Source organism: Pogona vitticeps, chromosome 2 (genome assembly GCF_051106095.1).
Source record: "Pogona vitticeps strain Pit_001003342236 chromosome 2, PviZW2.1, whole genome shotgun sequence".
NCBI lineage: Eukaryota > Metazoa > Chordata > Lepidosauria > Squamata > Agamidae > Pogona > Pogona vitticeps.
In genome coordinates, this window is record NC_135784.1 from 282,232,646 (window position 1) to 282,251,635 (window position 18,990).

The 18,990-nt window shown below is 41.6% G+C and overlaps 1 protein-coding gene across 6 annotated transcripts in view; it reads right to left on the minus strand.

Annotated features, from left to right (window-relative positions):
- Window positions 1–18,990, minus strand: part of RNF180 (ring finger protein 180) — a 96,302-nt gene that overhangs the window by 63,997 nt on the left and 13,315 nt on the right. For all 6 annotated transcript variants that reach the window (XR_012084525.2, XR_012084524.2, XR_013541186.1 and 3 more), the window contains exon 3: window positions 2,558–3,505. Coding sequence is in view for 3 of the 6 variants with exons in the window: in XM_020783729.3 (XP_020639388.3) it covers window positions 2,558–3,505 (948 nt within the window). In the remaining 3 variants the exon portion in view is untranslated. The remainder of the gene's footprint in view (window positions 1–2,557; window positions 3,506–18,990) is intronic.

An 18,990-nucleotide genomic window follows, 5' to 3' on the forward strand; every position in this document is an offset into this window, starting at 1 on the left:
ATATTCTTACTGAGGAGTCCCCTTCTACAAGGGGTTTATAAAGCATAACTGTAGCATAGAAGCTGGACTTTAGTGCTTTGGAAAAGCAAACAAAATGTACAGGTGTATTTTCTGTTAATGCAATATCAAGGTACTGTAATACACCTACCTGTTGAGTGTTTTAATGCCCAGTATTTAATTTGCACATTAATGTAAAACATATGGAAATGTGTTTTTATAAACCTATTGCTTGCAGTCCAAGGAGGAAAAGCATGTAACCTTTATCAAGTCAGAAAGATTTAAGAATGAATGTTAATGGGAATTAATAAAGAGAAGCTGAAAGGAATGTTGATCCAATTACTGTTTGTACTATCTGCTGAAAAACTGTTGTTTTAAGGCATATGATTACTTATTTGCATAGCTTTGCAAAAAGGTAAAAAACCAAGCTGACTAGAGGAAGCAGGAAGCTGCAACAGAAGCACACTGTACATGAGCCAACTCTAAAATAAATTATCGAAATTCTCAATGACATAGTGGAGCCAATATATGGAAGACACAAGTATCACTGGAATAATAGGAAGTTGTTCTTGTACAAATAAATATGTGTTCCATATTTTAGGAAGAGAAGGACTTACCCAAATGGCTAGGAAGTATCAAATGCTGCATTAAAAAAAGCTGGTAGGAAAATTCACATGAGACTCAATCACAGAGTATGGTCTGTGACACTTCAAACTGCTTTACACACTGCCTTGTTTCATTTTCTTAAGATGAAATGTAGCCCTGACAGAACATATGTGGCCACACTTGCTTTAAGTAGTACAAAGCTTCTCAAAAGCACTAGCAGTTAGGGGAATGCCATATTATTTTCCCAGAATGGTGTAGGACAGCATGCGTCTGATTTAAAGACATATTGTATCTGAATGCATTTTCTGAACTGACCCAAGATTAGGAAACACATTTTGATGAGCTGTGATTTCGAGATGAACTTCTAGGAAATTAGGACTGTTTCCATGGATTGCCTCAGTCATATTCTGTACATGAAATTATCTCTAGGGATAACTGGCTTTATTTCATAGGAAAGTGTTTTAACATTCTGCACAGTATTGTACCTCCAAATAAACAGTCAACCTAGGTGCTATGTCTGTGTATCACCACATCCCATGATACTACACAGTACTACACTGCTGGCTGTCAAGCAAATACAAAGCTGTGGTATAGAATAAACAGTGTTTTACTCCATATAGCATAGAAATGTATCCTGTAGTGCACTAGATATAAAAAGTGCACTACAGGAACAGGGTTTGTCTTTTAAGTGGACATCTGATTTACTGAAGATTTCATTATCAATTTAGATTTTCAGGTGAAGAATGCCCATGACTGAAAATAATGTGGGATGGGGGGGGTAGGCTATGACTTAAATGTATATAGAACTGGTTTTAAGCAAACAACAGTTGTCCTTTAGCACATAGTATGTTTGCTCATAGAAGTACAAACTTCAAGGCTGTAAGATCTTATAACATAAAAAACATTATTCCTTCTCTACTAGCATTGTTTCATACTACAAAAGGGTTACAGAGATGTTATTCCTCCAGCCAATAATTTTATCCAGACAGTACAACAAACCATAGTAAGAACACCTAAATATGGCTTGGCACATATTAGGTAGTAAAGATCAACAAGTCATGGTTTGTATAGCCACCGACCATTAGGTTCAGTGAGGTGGTCACCCTAGGCCAGCAATGGCGAACCTACGGCACACAGAGCCCTTTCTGCTGGCACACAAGCCGTAAGTCGCCGGATCACTACTCCCCCCCCCCAGTTGCCGGATCACCACTCCCCCCCCCCGCAGCCCAACCTGCAGAGGTGGCTGTAGCTGTGGTGCTGGCGTTTCGACAGGCAGCAGGCCAGGATCCGGAGCAGCTGGCAATGGATCTGGAGTGGAGCCTCGAGGCACCTCCATGCTTGAGATTCTCCCTTCCGCCACCAATTCCAGTTCCGCCACCCGCTGGGTCCCCCCCCCCGAGTTTGGGCACTCAGGCCCAAAAAGGTTCGCCGTCACTGCCTTAGGCTGTGGAGTGCCAGGAATGGTAAACTGTTACACCTCCCTGCATGCCAAAGGGCCCTGTCACCGCTATCCCATCTTTTCCCACCCATGCCTCAGTTTGCAACACTGTTGTCAATATCCCTATCCCTGATAAGCAATCAGGTAGGTAAGCATAGACTGTAGGTGGCATTTCTTCATGGAGTGAGGGGAGACATTGTGGGTGGGTGTCTTGGCTATGGGTAGGAAGTTGTTTGAAAGCCATTATCCAAATTAACTATGGCTTGTTGTAATGTTTAAATTGATATATCATGATTACAGCTGCCAAGCTACCTTAGATATGTCTGCAACACAGAAAAAAAGGAAGCTGACTGTAGGGAAAATGACAAGCAACTCTAAAATACTATTGCTCACCCTTATTTTTAAAAGCTCTGAGGGCATTTTCAGAAATTACTGTTAATTTGATCCAGCATATCACAATTCCCCGTGTCAATCACACCAAATTTCTTCTAATACTACATTTACATTAATACATACCTGCTTTTGCAGCCACTGCTCCTGCCACCTTTGTTTTTTCCTCAAACTGTTCAACTGTTTTCTTTTTCTCTTGCTCAGCTTTTGATCAACAGTTGCCATGGAATGATGAAGACCAAGAGGCGTGCTGTGCTGGTGTAAATTAGATTCTTCTGCAGTCCCCTCTGGTGAAAATAGGAATAGCTGCTGGTCAGCAGTGGCACTCTCGAGACAGTTTTCGGAAGCTGCTAAGCCAGGATTAAATTCAACCTTCTCTTGTGCTAATACCCTGCAGGAAGTAACTGAAAAAGTCTTTGGAAGCCCACCAGCATCTGGTTTAAGCGGGCAGTGAAAATAATTCTCTGTGTTGCTGGGGTTTAATTGTAAGCGAGTCTTTGTATTATAAGGCTGCATTTCGTGTTGCCGGGAGAAAACAGGTCTCTTGATTGTCGAAGCTCTATATAAAGTAGGCAGCAAGACAAACCTCTCTCTGAAGTTGAAGTCCAAACTCTGCGATTTTCTGTGAAAAGCTTTTACAGTGTATCTGTCATTCACAACCAACGAAGCTGAAAGACTTGTTTTTGGGTTAGACACGTTAAAGTGTAATTTTCCACTATTCATCTCAAAGTTGGTTGATCTCACCTCTAGGCACAGTGCCTCCATTAATCTTCCAAAGCCATCGTTATTTTTGGCCATGTATAAATGTCTTTGATTTCTAGGTTCCAAAGTCTCACCTGTCACACTCTGCTGTCTTTCCTTGTTAAAATCAGAATGAACTCTACACAGCGACAAGTACTTTAGCTGTGATATTGGTGATAAAACTGAACTAGTTGCCTGGTAGTCAGTTTGCCTCTTGCAGAGATGGATATTTGTAAACTGGCCACAAGAGCTTTTTCTGTTATTAACAAAGTTGAAGCCACCAAGATGGGCCCCACAGAACGGGCAGTTCAGTTTTCCAGTTGTCCACTTACCCTGTGGACAATGAGAAAGAAACAATGAAATCTTTGTAAGAAACTATTATGTCAATCTTGTTTTACCACAGAACAGGAGATTATTTAGGCCAGTATCCTATTCAGCACTCACAGAGCAGAAGGACAATAGTGTTAGTGTTTCTTTTGTTCTGAAAGCTCCCCATCACATGCCTGGTCTTCCAGTGATTCTGAGATTCATCATGCAACTGAGCATGCTATAAACTGGAAGGACCATTGTAGCATTCCCCTTTATGATGTCAATGGTTCATGTTTTGTTATGTTAATCGTTCATGCATATTCATGTTGCTGAGAGGCGGAGCCTGAGAGAGATGGTCAGTCAGAGTAGGAGTGAGAGAGTGGGTAGAGTGTGGAATTTGAGTAAATCTGAGTACACCCCTAAGTGACAATGCGCATAACATGCAAACAATTTTTAGCTTTTACTAATGGGCATTAAGACATTAATTAATTATAGTTCCTCAAAGCAGGTAAGTGCCTTTTGAAATATTTATAATAAATATGTTATTGTGGAAGATGCTGGTCTAAAAGTCTATATCAGGATGCTTAAAATGTTCTATATGATTCTGTAATCCTGTACAGAGGTAGACTTCTTAAGTCTTGGAACTTCAGTAGGATTTAGACATGCTGGCTCTACACTCATGTATGCAAGGCTATCTGACCATTTATTTATTTCAAAAGGTCCATATTAAGATGCATAACAATATACACCTGGGAGAGCATTTAGGAAAAAAACATTTTGAAATACATTGTTTCCCTAAAAATAAGACCTAACCTGAATATAAGCCCCAGTTAAGTGAAACCCCGCCCTCCACCATTGTGCAACAACCAGAAGAAGATGACATGACTGTATTTGAATAAATGTAGATTGTTGTATATGAAAAAAATAAAATATCCCCTCAAAACAAGCCCCAACAGCAACCAGAATTACATGATTTTAAAATAAAACATCCCCTGAAAATAAGCCCTAATGTGTTTTTTGGAGCAAAGATTAATATAAGACCCTGTCTTATTTTCGGGGAAACACAGTAGAGTACACACCAACTTACTGGACTGGCATGCACCTGAAAATCCAAGTAAGGATGTTAGCTAAAGCAAGACGCCACTATGAGTTATGCTGTTAGTCATCCACAGGTATAATTAAGCAACAGAATTTAGGCCAGTAAATAATTATTATAATTATAGAATTTTTTCCAATTTCTCAGACAGGGACATATACTGGACAGTTTCAAAACAGGTATTGCTGAACCTGAAAAACATTTCTAATGAAGATAAGTGACAGAAACCAGCAAAATCAGGGAGCTGGACAGGAGACAGATTGTATTTGTCTTCAGTGTGGAAAGGATTGTCACTCTCGAATTGGCCTTCTCAGCCATACTAGATGCTGTTCCATGTCCTCTATTCAGAGCACGTTACCGTAGTCTCTCAAGACTGAAGGATGTGACAGAAGAGCAAGGTAAGGAATTGCTGGCCACAGAATAAGTTTAGTGGTGCAGCAAAAATGATAGAATATTTCCTGTGAGCTCTGATATATCCTAATTCATTTGCAACAAGTTTTGAAAAATTATTCTGCAGTTGCAGGTTATTAAAATTATTAATCATGCTTAGTGCTGGCCACTCAATTATTAGGAAAATAATTTCAGATAGCAATATTAGCAACCTACATTCCATTTCTTTTCTTAAGATTATTTTTCATATTAAAAGGTGCCTAGTTTTATGAACTATTTCAGTAACTAGTATCAGAATACAGTAGCTAAATTTACAAATAGTTGTTAGAACACATTCTTTCTTTCTTTGTATCAGAGTGCTGCACCATTTAAAATTATGGACATAGTATATGAAATCTAGATAAATTTAAAAATTAAAAATATTAAATTGATTAGACTAGTTTTGACCAGATGTAAGCTACTTTAATAATATTATTCTGGCCAGTTACTAGATCTTATTTTGTACACATGGCGGGGCACAAATTACATGCATTGATTGAATTTTACCAGTCACAGAAAACTTGTCATGCATGCAAGTAGTCTGATTTTAATTGATTATATTCTGATCTTCCTAGTTTGCTTTGAAGTCTTCTAAGTGACTTCCTGATGGGCCAGCCAGAATTGTGTCCTGGTGGGTGATATCCTTTGTTGTTTGTCCAGTTGGCAAGGTGTGCTGTTTTGCTCTCCACAGATCTAGCTTAGCCTCTTCTGGTTTAATATTTAGAGCTTGAAATATGTGTATAAAACTTTTTCTCAATGTTAGCTGTTGCCTATGGGAATGGGTTTCATGAAATGAATAGGGTGCTTTGGGGTAGGACAGAGGTTCCTTATATGTTGTCCTTAGAACATGTTAAGCTTTTATACTAAAAGCAATATATTAGAAAATGTTAGGCTTTAAAACTCAGTATAACTGAAGGGCTCACCTTTCTTATTATGACAGTAATACAGAGAATAAGTGGCAAAGAACGTGAAACCAAAAAAGAAAAAATGTATTTTATTTGTAGTGGCCTGAATCCTGCTTTATAATTGCCTAAACTAAACTGAGTAATTCACCACAATGAAGTGCCACTAACAAGTTGCAGATTGCATTAGATGCCATATCGTCAACTGTACAAGAAACATGCACCTAGTAATGCAATTAATACTTTGTTAGTTGCGATTAGCCATAATTACACAGTTTAACTTGCACATGAGTAAATCAGCAACAGGATTCTGGCCAATGTGTGCATATTGCAATATAACTTTGAAATGTTATTAGAAGTTTTACCAAATACACTCTAAGTAATCACAATTAGGTGCCAAAAACTGCATTTCAAATTGTTATACAAAGACTAACTTCATTGCAGCACATGGTGCAGCCAAGTCACATAGAAAAAATGTAACAAAAAGTAGCCACTTCTTTGTTAAAACTTCCTGTTTTGAAAGTAAATCCTAAAACATTAGGGGAAAAGGCTCCCATGCCTTATGAGTCCAGCCATTAAGATCTACAGAACATGCCTCTTTGAGATATGATCAAGCAGAAGTTTTGAACAGGAATGCATTGTGAAATGTCCTTCCTTTCAAAATTACCTCCAGTCTTCCCATTCTCAGCTTGTTAAAACACATCTGTTTTATTTGGCCTTTAAACCTGATTTAGTGGTTTTGTTGTTGGTTTACTAGATTTAATATTTAATTTAGTGTGTTATATACCCTCTCAGTGGTTTCTATTAAAGTTTACTATATCAAGAGCCAGAATCCTATTTATTACACCTACTGATATAATGCCAGCAGCATAACTTTCAGCAGCAAATTGCTAAAAGAGAGGAAGTTGGTGTAGGTTCACTGATTGCATGGTTCAGTGTATAACAGAAAATTGTTATTCCGAGTTCTTAACTTGTGGCAATTTGCTGCTTAAGGTTATGCTGCTGGCATTACCAACATTCCTGCCTTTGGGGGAGTCTTCATCATCTGCCGTCCCTCAGGCACTGAGTGAGAGACAATGTGGCTGGGCTGCTGCTGTTTGCCAGCCTTCCTTTGGCTTGGACTCCCTCGGCCTTGCAGGACTGGGCCCTCGCTGCTTCTGGCTGCCCCACCTCCTTGTCAACATCTGCCACTTGGCTCCGAGGGAAGAAAGGGCTTTATAAGCCAGAGCCTGTGCCAGGGCCCTGCTGGACTAACATTCCTGCCTTTGGGGGAGTCTTCATCATCTGCCGTCCCTCAGGCACTGAGTGAGAGACATTGTAGCTGTGCTGCTGCCGGTTGCCAGCCTTCCTGGGGGAGTTCGGTTTGGACTCCCTCGGCCTTGCGGGACTGGGCCTTCGCTGCCTCTGGCTGCCCCACCCGCTCCTCGATATCAGCCACCTGGCTGGGGGGGGTGGAGAAGGGGCTTTAGAAGGGGTTTTTTATTGTGATTATCAATTGCCATCAGGTTACGTACATAGAGGACCACAGTGGATTGGAGGGAACAGGAAGGCAGGAGGGCCCTAGAGGGGGCAGCCATTGAGGTGGTGCTGGGTTGGGGAGGGAATGGAAGGGGGGGTAGAACATGCCCACGTAGGAGAGGAGAGTTTAGATGTCTTACATCTACCCCCTCTTCTAGTCCTACCCCCAACCAGATGGTATCAGGTGACCATATCAGCAAACCCTGGAGCCACACGGTGCTGTTGATGAATGCCAGGTCAGTACAAAATAAGACTGCCCTCATCCATGATGTAATTCTGGATGAGGGTGCTGAGCTGGCATGCATTACTGAGATCTGGTTGGGAGAGGAGGGTGGTGTCCCCCTCTCCCATCTGTGTCCGCCTGGGTACTCGACCCAGCACCAATGTCTCTCTGAGGGTTGGGGGAGGGGGAGTTCTATCTCCTTGACCAGACTTCCTATTTCTTTGAGAGGAGGTCTAGAGGGCCTGTATTGTGTGTTGGGCTTATGAGACAGATTGGGGATTCTGTTTGTGTACTGCCCACCTGCTGTGTACCGACAGTCTCCCTGCCCAAGCTGACGGAGGTAGTCTCGGACCTGGTGTTGAGGACTTCCAGATTTTTGGTGCTGTGGGACCTCAACATCCATGCCGAGGCTGCCTTGACTGGGGCGGCTCAGGATTTCATGGCCGCCATGACAACCATGCGGCTGTCTCAATGTGTCATCGGCCTGAGAAGGGCCACACCTTGGACCTGGTTTTCTCAACAGGACTGGAAGGTGGTGGTTTGGATGTGGAGAGGCTTGTTGTGACCCCATTGTCATGGCCAGACCACTTCCTGGTCAAGTTTAGTCTATTAGCTTCTTCTCCCCTCTGCAAGGGTGGGGGATCTATTAAGATGACCCGCTCTTGGAGACTAATGGATCTGGATGGTTTCCTGAATGCTCTGGGGGAATTATCCATCTGATATGGTCGGCGCTCCTGTCGAACTTCAGGTCACCCTAAGGAATAGGGAGATGACCCGGGCGGTTGACATGATTGCACCTAAGCGCCCTCTCCCTGCACACAGAGCCCAGACAGCTCCTTGGTATACTTCTGAACTGCAGGCGATGAAGCGAGAGGGGAGACAGCTGGAGAGCAGGTGGAGGAAATCCCACTGAGAGTCCGATCAAACACGACTTAGAGCCCATTATCGGGCCTATTTCATGGCAATACAGCTGGCGAAATGGCAATATTTCGCCATCCATATTGCTTCCTCAGAATGTCATCCAGCAGAGCTGTTCTGGATGGTTTGGGATCTTCTTCAACCAGGAAAACCGGTGGAAGTCCCGGACTGCTCATCAGCTCGCTGTGATGAGTTTGCCATTAACATTTTGAGGGAAAAATCGTTCGGATTCGCAGTGGGTTGGACTCCACCATTACTGCAGAATCAGGGGATGTGTCCAGTGTGCCGTGCTTAGGTCACATATTAATGGATGAGTTTCAATTGTTGAGACCTGAGGATGTGGACAGGGTGCTTGGATCTGTCTGTTCTACCACCACTCCGCTCGACCCTTGCCCATTTTGGCTAATTGGAAGATCTGCCAAGGTGGATCGCACCTGGGTCGAGGAGGCCGTGAACGCCTCTTTGAGAGAGGGAGTGGTCCCTAGCACCTTGAAAGCGGCAGTAATTCGGCCACTCCTAAAAAAGCCTAACCTGGACTCAAAGCTGGTGGTTAACTACCAACCAGTGGCAAACTTCCCTTATTTGGGCAAAGTGTTGGAGTGGGTTGTAGCTGGGCAACTCCAGGTGCTGCTGGATGAAATGGATTTTCTGGATCCATTTCAATCGGGTTTCAGGCCGTGTCTTGGTACGAAGATTGCCTTGGTCGATGACCTTTGCCGAGAGAGAGACAGGGGGATTGTGACCCTCTTGATACTCCTGGACCTATCAGCGGCTTTTGACACCATCGACCATGGTGTCCTTCTGGATAGGCTGGCTGGGTTGGGAGTTGGGGGCACTGTTTTACAGTGGTTCCGCTCCTTCCTGGCTGACCATGTCCAAAGCGTGGTGTTGGGGGACAGTTGCTCTGTCCCATGGCGTTTATGTCATGGAGTTCCTCAGGGCTCGATACTGTCCCCATGCTGTTTAACATCTACATAGAACCGCCGGGAGAGGTCATCAGGAGGTTTGGGCTGAGGAGTCAGCAATATGCAGTTCTACCTCTCGTTTTCCACCAAGCCAGGGAGGCGGTTTCTGTGCTGAACTCGTGTCTGGACCTGATAATGGACTGGATGAGGGTTAATAAATTGAAGCTAAATCCAGACAAGATGGAAATGCTGTTAGTGGGTGCTTCGCCGGACAGACTGGATGGCAATTTTTAGAGTATCTATTTTAATTGTATTTTAATTTTTTTATTGTATTTTAATTGCTGTAAGTCGCCCAGAGACCTTTGGTAGAGTGGGTGGCATATACATTAAATAAAATAAATAAATAAATAAATAACGTTGGTGGACATATACAACTGGGACGTGCCAGTCTGGGAGTCCCCACGTGACAAACAGACACCTAAATGTGGCTCACCTGGGAGAAAGGCCTAAGTTATAAAGTTTCATGGCTCAGCATCGGTGTAGCTCTACCTTGTTTCCTCTTCACAATGGAAGCTCCCAACCAGCACTAGGCACAGCTAGGCCACAATTTTTCCAGCTTAGGCCTTTCTTCCAGGACAGCCACACTGAGGCATCTGTCTGTCAGGCTGAACTCCCAGAAATTTACAGTAAGCACACCCCTAGTAGATAATAGGATTAGTAAAAAGGTAAAGGTTCTCCTTGACATTTTTAGTCCAGTCGTTTCCGACTCTGTGGGGTGGTGCTCACCCTGTTTTCAAGCCGTAGAGCCAGCGCTTGTCCGAAGACAGTTTCCGTTGCCACATGGCCAGTGTGACTAGGGAACGCCATTTTACCTTCCCACCGAGATGGTACCTATTTATCTACTCGCATTTACATGCTTTCGAACTGCTAGGTTGGCGAGGAGCTAGGACAAAGCAACAGGAGCTCACTCCGTTGCGTGGATTCGATCTTATGACTGCTGGTCTTCTGACCCTGCAGCACAGGCTTCTGCGGTTTAGCCACAGCGCCACCACGTTATAGGATTGCAACCCATATAAATAAACATACTATCTTACCCAACCATTAGGGAAGTGGGGATGGGGATTAGTTTTGTTTATTGATATTGTGTGATCCTCTGATCAGTTAGTCAGTTCACCAAGCAATGCTCAACAAGTCACTATTCCTTGCTCTACCTTTGAGCTCTTCCACATGGACAATTTGTTATCTCTCTATTTTTGCTGCTTGGTGTCGAAGGAGTGTATAGTTTACCAGGATTCATGTCCAAATATATTAACTTCTTAAGATATTTCTCTCTAAGAGATCTCTAAGGAAAAACTGAATAAATCCACAGGGAAATACTTTCTTTACTGGAGCTTTTTTTGTTTTTGTTTTTGTTTTTTTAAGTGCTTTTGAGTACTAACTGCAAGCTGGCAACTGAAAGCTTGCCATAAACTTCAATGAAAATTACCACAGCGCTGATTTCCCCTCCTCTCAAACCTGAAACAAAGAAAGGCTGATAAACTCTGCTTTCCAGAGAGAGAAAAACAGCAAGGGAGAGAAATCACTATACTAAGTGAGCTAGGAGATATGTCACATGGATGGTGGGAAAAATACTAATAAAACTGGGGTAGAATCCAGTATATTAAGTAGAACAAATGCCCATCTGGAAAAGCATTTTGTTTGATGCTGAGTAAATCACAATAGGAACATAGGAAGCTATCTTGCTGCAGGTCATGTTATGTCCATTTTACAGCTTGGAAAGAATTTTTTTTTTGGGGGGGGGGGAAATATAGCACACAGAATCCAGGAGACTCTGGGAACTACAGTACAAAAAAGCACTTTACCATGCTCTAGTTCAGTTAACCCAATAATACCTACTTGTCCTGGCAGCAGCTGTTCAGAACCCTAGATTTCTGTCTTTCCCATCACAAGCTACTTGAAACTTTTAAAAGGAGTTACCATGGATTCAACATGAGATCTTCTGCATGTAGAACATCCAAGTATACTATCAACAATAACTATACATATTATGTAATGAATGAAAATGAAACCTATCTCAGAAGCATGGATCCTAGAATCAGATAATCACACATAACTTTTACAGATTTATGTAATCCTGAAACCTTGAATATAATATAACCCATTTGGATTGTACTCCATTTATACTCTGCTTTTATTTCATCAAGTTAAACAAAATAGGATCATTCTATTCTCATTACATAAACGCACAGAAAGCTATAGTTAAATCTAAAAGTTTTAGATGTAATAATCAACTCTTTTCCACAAATCATCACATGAAAAATAATAAATAAAATATTTTGATATAACAAATGTACATATAATATACAAGAACACATTAAAATTCAATGTATTTTGGGAAAGTCATCTGCGAGCACCTATTACTGTAGTATTGCTAAGCTAACTAGGTGCAGACTTCATCTGTGTTCATGTGAAAAACTAGTAGGAGCAACCCTCTGTAATACATGTTTTGGAAAGAATCACATTATAAGTGCAATGATGTAGATCACACAGGTGAACTGCAACTAATTAACTTGTTGCTTATATCCCTTGTTATGTAGCCATGCATGCGACAGGTGTGTGATGAGGAGTACAAGGGGTGACTTGTTAACGAGTGGCAGTTTGTTGCCGCAATTTATGCCATTGCACATATACTGTATTAACTTATTTAGGATTTTGCTTATTGCTTTCTAATGAAGAGACAGAATATTTGTGTAACAGCATTTATGAATTAAACAATTCTAATTTCAAGGGTTAGAAGAATTGGGCACATGTGATGGAAACATAAAAATGTTTTTATCATGATAGGTGAGGTGAGATTGAGACACCTCTTGCCCGAGCGCTGTCCATTTCACCTGAGAAACGGGAGAGATACAAAAGTTCAGAAACCGAGGACATTAGAATGATTAGAAGAGAGGAGCCCCCTAGATGAGACACAAATGAAAGGAAGGAAGAGAGGGGGAGGACGAAGGACCCAGTAGGAGAATTAACAGAACAGTTGGAAAAGGCGGGAAGGTAGTCAGAGGAAAGAGAACTGCTAAGAGAAGGGGGAAGGAAAGAGAAGTTGGTGGGACAGGACCCCTACAAGGGAAAGAAGTCTCAATAGGGGAATTGGTAGAAACAGGCGAGGTAGAAGTGAGGAGGCAAAGGAAGGTCCTTCCCCCAGAGTAGGAATGGATTTGATTAGAAAATCCTTGGACTCACAATTGGGAACAGTTGATGCCCCCTGAGGACGATGACGAAAGAAGATGGAGGGAAGCAACACCCAGAAACCTTCTTATTGGGGGGAGGGAGGAAGCTAGAGAGTGGTGGCAGATGTTGAGGGAAGACTAAGATGGAAAGAGAACGGCAAGAAAGAGAGAGATGAATAGCGCTATGCAGGATGGAAAGGAACGAGTCCCTGAGATCTGGGCATTCCGGAGCTGGGAGAACAAAGAGAGGAAGATTCCAGGGAGAAAGAGGCATGCCCCTGTTGCTAGTACCATCACAGTCAACAAAGATAAACTGGGACCCTCCTGGATTATATAGACTCTGGGACTATAATGGTGACAATCCATTTATTGGTTGTTCTGGGTTTTTCGGGCTCTTTGGCTGTGTTCTGAAGGTTGTTCTTCCTAACGTTTTGCCAGTCTCTGTGGCCGGCATCTTCAGAGGACAGCAACCTGTGTTTCTCTGAAGATGCCGGCCACAGAGACTGGCGAAACGTTAGGAAGAACAACCTTCAGAATATGGCCAAAGAGCCTGAAAAACCCAGAACAACCATTAGATCCCGGCTGTGAAAGCCTTCGCGAATATATTGAAATCCATTTATTGTTCAAGAACAGAACTCTTCCCTCAGCCCATTTGGTGAAGAAGAGACATCAAGAATTAAAATGGATGTAAATAGTTTTCTTGAAGTTTCATAAATAAATGTTGACTGTTTAAGAGATAACTGGCTAAATAACGATAGAATAGGAAATACTAGAGATATGGTATAGAATATAGAGCTGATTAGAGTCTATATAGCTTATCAGATATACAACTTTGTCTACTGTTTCATTTTATTGTGCATTTTAATGTATATGTTAATGGTTTTAATGGCCAGTGGCTTGATTTTTTAAAAGTTGAAAACAAGGCTGTGTCAAATCATATTAAATGTGAAGTGGATGATCGCTGAGTAAGGGAGAAAAAAGGAATCCTCGCAATTATATATCATTTCATCATCATTATCTTCATGATGATTTATTTATTCAGCACTATCAGTATAAAACCCTGGAAAGGGTCACCACAAGTCAGAATTGACTTGATAGCACACTATTATTATTATCAGAGAGAGAGAGTATGTGTGCATGTGTGTGTACACACACACACACACACACACACACACACACACACGGCTTTGAACAGAAATGTTAAAATATAATGACATTCTAACTCTAAAAGCATACAATATCATTTTAATCCCACTTCCTGATGAAGCAGTTGCTGATTATCCACTTTGGATTTATGTCATCAGTGCAGGCTGTATAAGAGGCTTGGCCTTAGATAATTGAGAATTGGCTGCAGTCTCGCTTTCACATTTATTTCCAATCTGGAAAAAGTCACTTAGAGAATTTACTTGTGAAGTGTCAAATATCCATCACACAACCATCCAAACAGGATGTATTTGTGAATCAATGAGAAGACTCTTTCTAACCTAATGCTAAAGCTGTAAAGTACTGGAACCATAAAAAACACTGATGGGTAATTATGATATTGTGCAAAATATCCCTTCCCATAAATAAACAAAATCTTCCTCTTTATAGATAAATAACTTGAAACTATATACTACTGCCTACTGCTTTTTAGAGTGGCTGCTGTGTCTTGTGTCTAGTCAGATGACTAAAGGAAATAGAAGGACTTATGAGCTATTTGTTGTAGGAATGTGAATCTTACAGTTTCTCGGCCTCAGAGGAACTAAGAAACTATTATTATTCTCTCCCCGTAGCAAGAGTTCTATGTGCTAGATGTTTCTTGTAATAAGCTACAAACCATCACAGCCTGGATGGAATGATTCCTTAGGTGTTTTGGGTCCGGGATGTTAGCCAACTGATATACTCATGATAGTCACTACAATCCTTTTGGCAAATCTCTGTGCAGAAACAAGGTGCCCTCTATTTCTAATTCTGTAACAAACAAACAGGATGTGGTGCTGGGATGAATGAGGAACGACAGACTGAGGCTGAACCCGGGCAAGATGGAAATTCCGCGGGTGGGCCCCCCTAGTGTTTGTGGTCTGGATGCCTCCCTATCTTTTCCGAGGGCATTCTTTCCATGAAGGATGAGGTTCGTAGCTTGGGTGTGCTTTTGGAACCATCACTATCAATGACATCTCAGATAGCGTCTGTGGTCTGATCTGCTTATTTCCATCCAAAGAGGATCACCCAGCTATGCTGACACCGGGTCCCTCACCATGCTGGTCCATGTGCTGGTAATCTTGAGATTAGACTACTGTAATGCTTTCTATGTGGGGCTACCCTTGGGACTGCTTCGGAGACTGCAACGAGTCCAGAATGCAGCGGCTAGACTTCTAAATGGGGTTAGAAAATACTAACATATCTCCCCCACTCTGGCCACCTTACACTGGCTACCTTTTCACTTCTGTATCAGTTTCAAGATAATGGTACTAACCTATAAAGCCCTAAATGGTTTAAAGGAAATGCAAATATTCTTTCTGGGAGCTCATGCCCATAGCTTGAGTGCAGAAAGGAACTAGCATCGCAGAGACAAAAAATTGCATGGGGTAAAACTACTGTTCTGGTTGCTGTCATGATCACCAGGCACTGGATACTTGAAGCAGAAAATCATCTACACTGAACAATTTGACACATCACCCTGATCAATTATTGAGATTTATCTGTTGTAAAGAAGGTGAGGTTTTAAAGGGAGTCCAAAAGAGGTGTGATATGTCAAATGGACTTTGTTTGGTGAAGCTGAGACTTCTTGAAATTTATGTGAAAACCTAGAGTTCAAAGGAGAGACATAGTAACAAGGAGATGTGATAACAGTCTGGCACAGCACCTCAAGAAAAGTAGCTAATTATTACCATAAAGCAGGGGTGGGCAATTAATTTCTATAGGGGGGCCACATGAAAAATTTGAACTGTGTTTGGAAGCCGAACCAACTTTACTTAAACATAAAATGAAACAGTGATGTTATGATTGCTGCTGTAGGTTTTTCGGACTCTTTGGCCGTGTTCTGAAGGTTGTTCTTCATAACGTTTTGCCAGTCTCTGTGGCCGGCATCTTCAGAGGACAGCACTCTGTGCTCTGATGTTATGATTGTTTTTCTTTTAAACTTGTTAATCTTCACAAATACTAAATAGGTTTTTTTGAGGTATGTTAAAGATAAGCAACTGATCAACTTTAGACAGAAAGCTCTGCTTTTAACACCATTCTACCAAATAGGTTGTTTTTAAAAATGATCAACCTGGGATTACCTCAGGAGATCTGCATGTGGATAAAGGATTTTCTGACAGATAGGCCACAGTCAGTAAGGATGGGATCCCACCATTCTTCTACCCTGGTACTAAGTACAGGAGCTCCCCAGGGCTGCGTGCTAAGTCCCTTTCTCTATTCCTTGTACACACATGATTGCACCCCACTATATAACACCAATGCAATTATTAAATTTGCGGGTGATACGACAGTGGTGGGACTCATAAATAAGAACAATGAGTCTGCTTATAGAAAGGAAGTACAAAGATTGATACTATGGTGTAAAGAAAATCATCTCACACTTAACATCAAAAAACTAAAGAACTCATAATTGATTTTAGGAGGAAGAGAAATGTACATTTACCACTGTACATAAACGGTGAGGAAGTGGAGAGAGTTGGTAGTTTTAAATTTCTGGGTACTTACATTTCAGAGGACCTCTCATGGACTATAAATGCCAACATGCTAATAAAGAAGGCACAGAAGAGGCTGTATTTCCTGAGAATGCTCGGGAAGTTAAATTTATCACAGCATTTACTTCTGTCCTACTACCGTAGCACCATTGACAGTGTCCTAACTTATGGCATTCTGGAATGGTTTGGGAGTAGCTCTGTAGCGGACAAAAAAGCTCTACAGAGAACCATTAAAATTGCCCAGAATATCATCGGGCTCCAGCTACCAACCCTGGATGACATCTTCACATCCCGCTGTCTGAGGAAGTCACACAGCATCCTGAGAGACTCTTCCCATCCTGCTTATAACTTTTTTGAACTGTTACCGTCTGGCAGAAGATATAGAACAATTAAGACTCGGACCACACGTTTTCTAAATAGTTTTTATCCTAGAGCTATAATTGCAATTAATAATGAGCTTAAAGACCACCAGTAGTGAATAATTAGTTGGACTGTGTTACTTGGCCTGAGGTGTAGATGTTTGTATTTTTAGTGGGGACTTCTAGTGGGTGGGGAGTGTTTGGGGAATGTTATGTGTGTGCATGTGTCTGGTCTCTGGGTGTCTGTGAATTTCGTTGTATGGTATACTGTGTATATACTTACAATGACAATAAATTATATTATTATTATTATTATTATTATTATTATTATTATTATTATTATTATTATTATTATTATTATTTAAAATGGTTTTGACATCCAGCGGGCTCGACAGGAGCGGCTCGCGGGCCGTATGTGGCCCTCGGGCTGCACTTTGCCCAGTTCTGCCATAAGGGAAGAACAAGATGCCATTCTTGTATAAATGAGCCACTATAAAAGCCATGCATTTGGCAAAGGCTTGCAAGGGCATGATCAGGCCAAAGGTAAATACCTTGTACTGGGACATCTTAGCAGTCAAGGCAAACTGAATTAAATGGCAGTGATGCATCCTTATAGGGATGTGAAAGTTTGCATGCTTGAGATGAGTTACAAGAAACAGCAGAGGAGAAATAGGCAAGCAACAGTCACCATCCTAAATTTCTTCAGTTTGAGGTACAGTGGTGCCTTGCAAGATGAGCGCTTCATTTAATGAAGAAATCGCATAATGAAGAAGTTTTTGCGATCGCAAAAGCAATCGCAAAACAATGTTTCCTATGGGGTTTTTTCGCTTTGCGATGATCGGTTACCTGCTTCGCTAACCGATTGTCGCAAAACGAAGATTTTCGCACAGCTGATCGGCGGTTTCAAAATGGCCGCTGGGTAAAAAAATGGCTGCCCGCTGTCTTCTGGGACGGATTCCTCGCTGCACGGGCAGCGAAAATGGCCGCGCTATGGAGGATCTTCGCTGGACGGTGAGTTTCAAGCCCATAGGAACACATTAATCGGGTTTTAATGCGTTTCTATGGGCTTTTAAAAATCGCTTTACATTGTTTTCGTTCTACAGCGATTTTGCTGGAATGAATTAACATCGTAATGTGAGGCACCACTGTATTTGCCTCTGCTGCTGCCCTTCTTCTTGTACGTGAACCAAAGAAGATTGGCTGGAAGAACTTTACCCAGAGCCAATAAATGAGCCAGAAGGACGAAACAGAGAAGTATGAAACAAATGAGGAGGTGAAAGTTATGGGGCATGTATAGGGAAGCACTTAAGTCAATACCGTATGCCTTTATCAGGGTAGTTAAAAACCATTGATTTTTAAAATATCAAATGGATTTAAATCATGGTTTAAATTAAAGACAGGGACGTGGTGGCGCTGCGGGCTAAACCGCAGAAGCCTGTGCTGCAGGGTCAGAAGACCAAGCAGTCGTAAGATTGAATCCACACGACGGAGTGAGCTCCCGTCGCTTGTCCCAGCTCCCGCCAACCTAGCGGTTCGAAAGCATGCAAATGCAAGTAGATAAATAGGGACCACCTTGGTGGGAAGGTAACAGCGTTCCGTGTCTAAGTCGCACTGGCCATGTGACCACGGAAGATTGTCTTTGGACAAACGCTGGCTCTATGGCTTGGAAACGGGGATCAGCACCGCCCCCTAGAGTCGAACACGACTGGACAAAAATTGTCAAGGGGAACCTTTACCTTTACCTTAAATTAAAGAATCTTTTTAAAATTTAAATTGTCAAAAAAACCTAACTTTTAAAATTTCAATCAAATCCACCCTGGCCACCACCAAGACAGAGATGCATACAGAGACAGGGCATTTCTCCCTTCTTGAACAGTAGTACACATTAGGCTGCCACTGCATTTCAGTGTGCTACTTCTAGCTGAAAGAAGCCAAACTCTTCCTTTTTCCAATCTCTCAAACCCTCCTTTCCATAATCTCTTTTTTGCCATTTATTCCTTACAAATATCTGAAACCACAACTGAGTTATTCAAGGACCCTGTGCTTCTCCTAGAAATATTTATTTATTTATTTATTTATTTATTTATTTATTTATTTATTTATTTATTTATTTATTTATTTATTTATTTATTTATTTATTTAATATGCTGCCCACCCTACCCAGAGGTCTCTGGGCAGCTTACAACAATTAAAATTCAAAACAATAAGAGATAAAATGATTAAAATACAATTAAAATAGAATTAAAATTGCCATC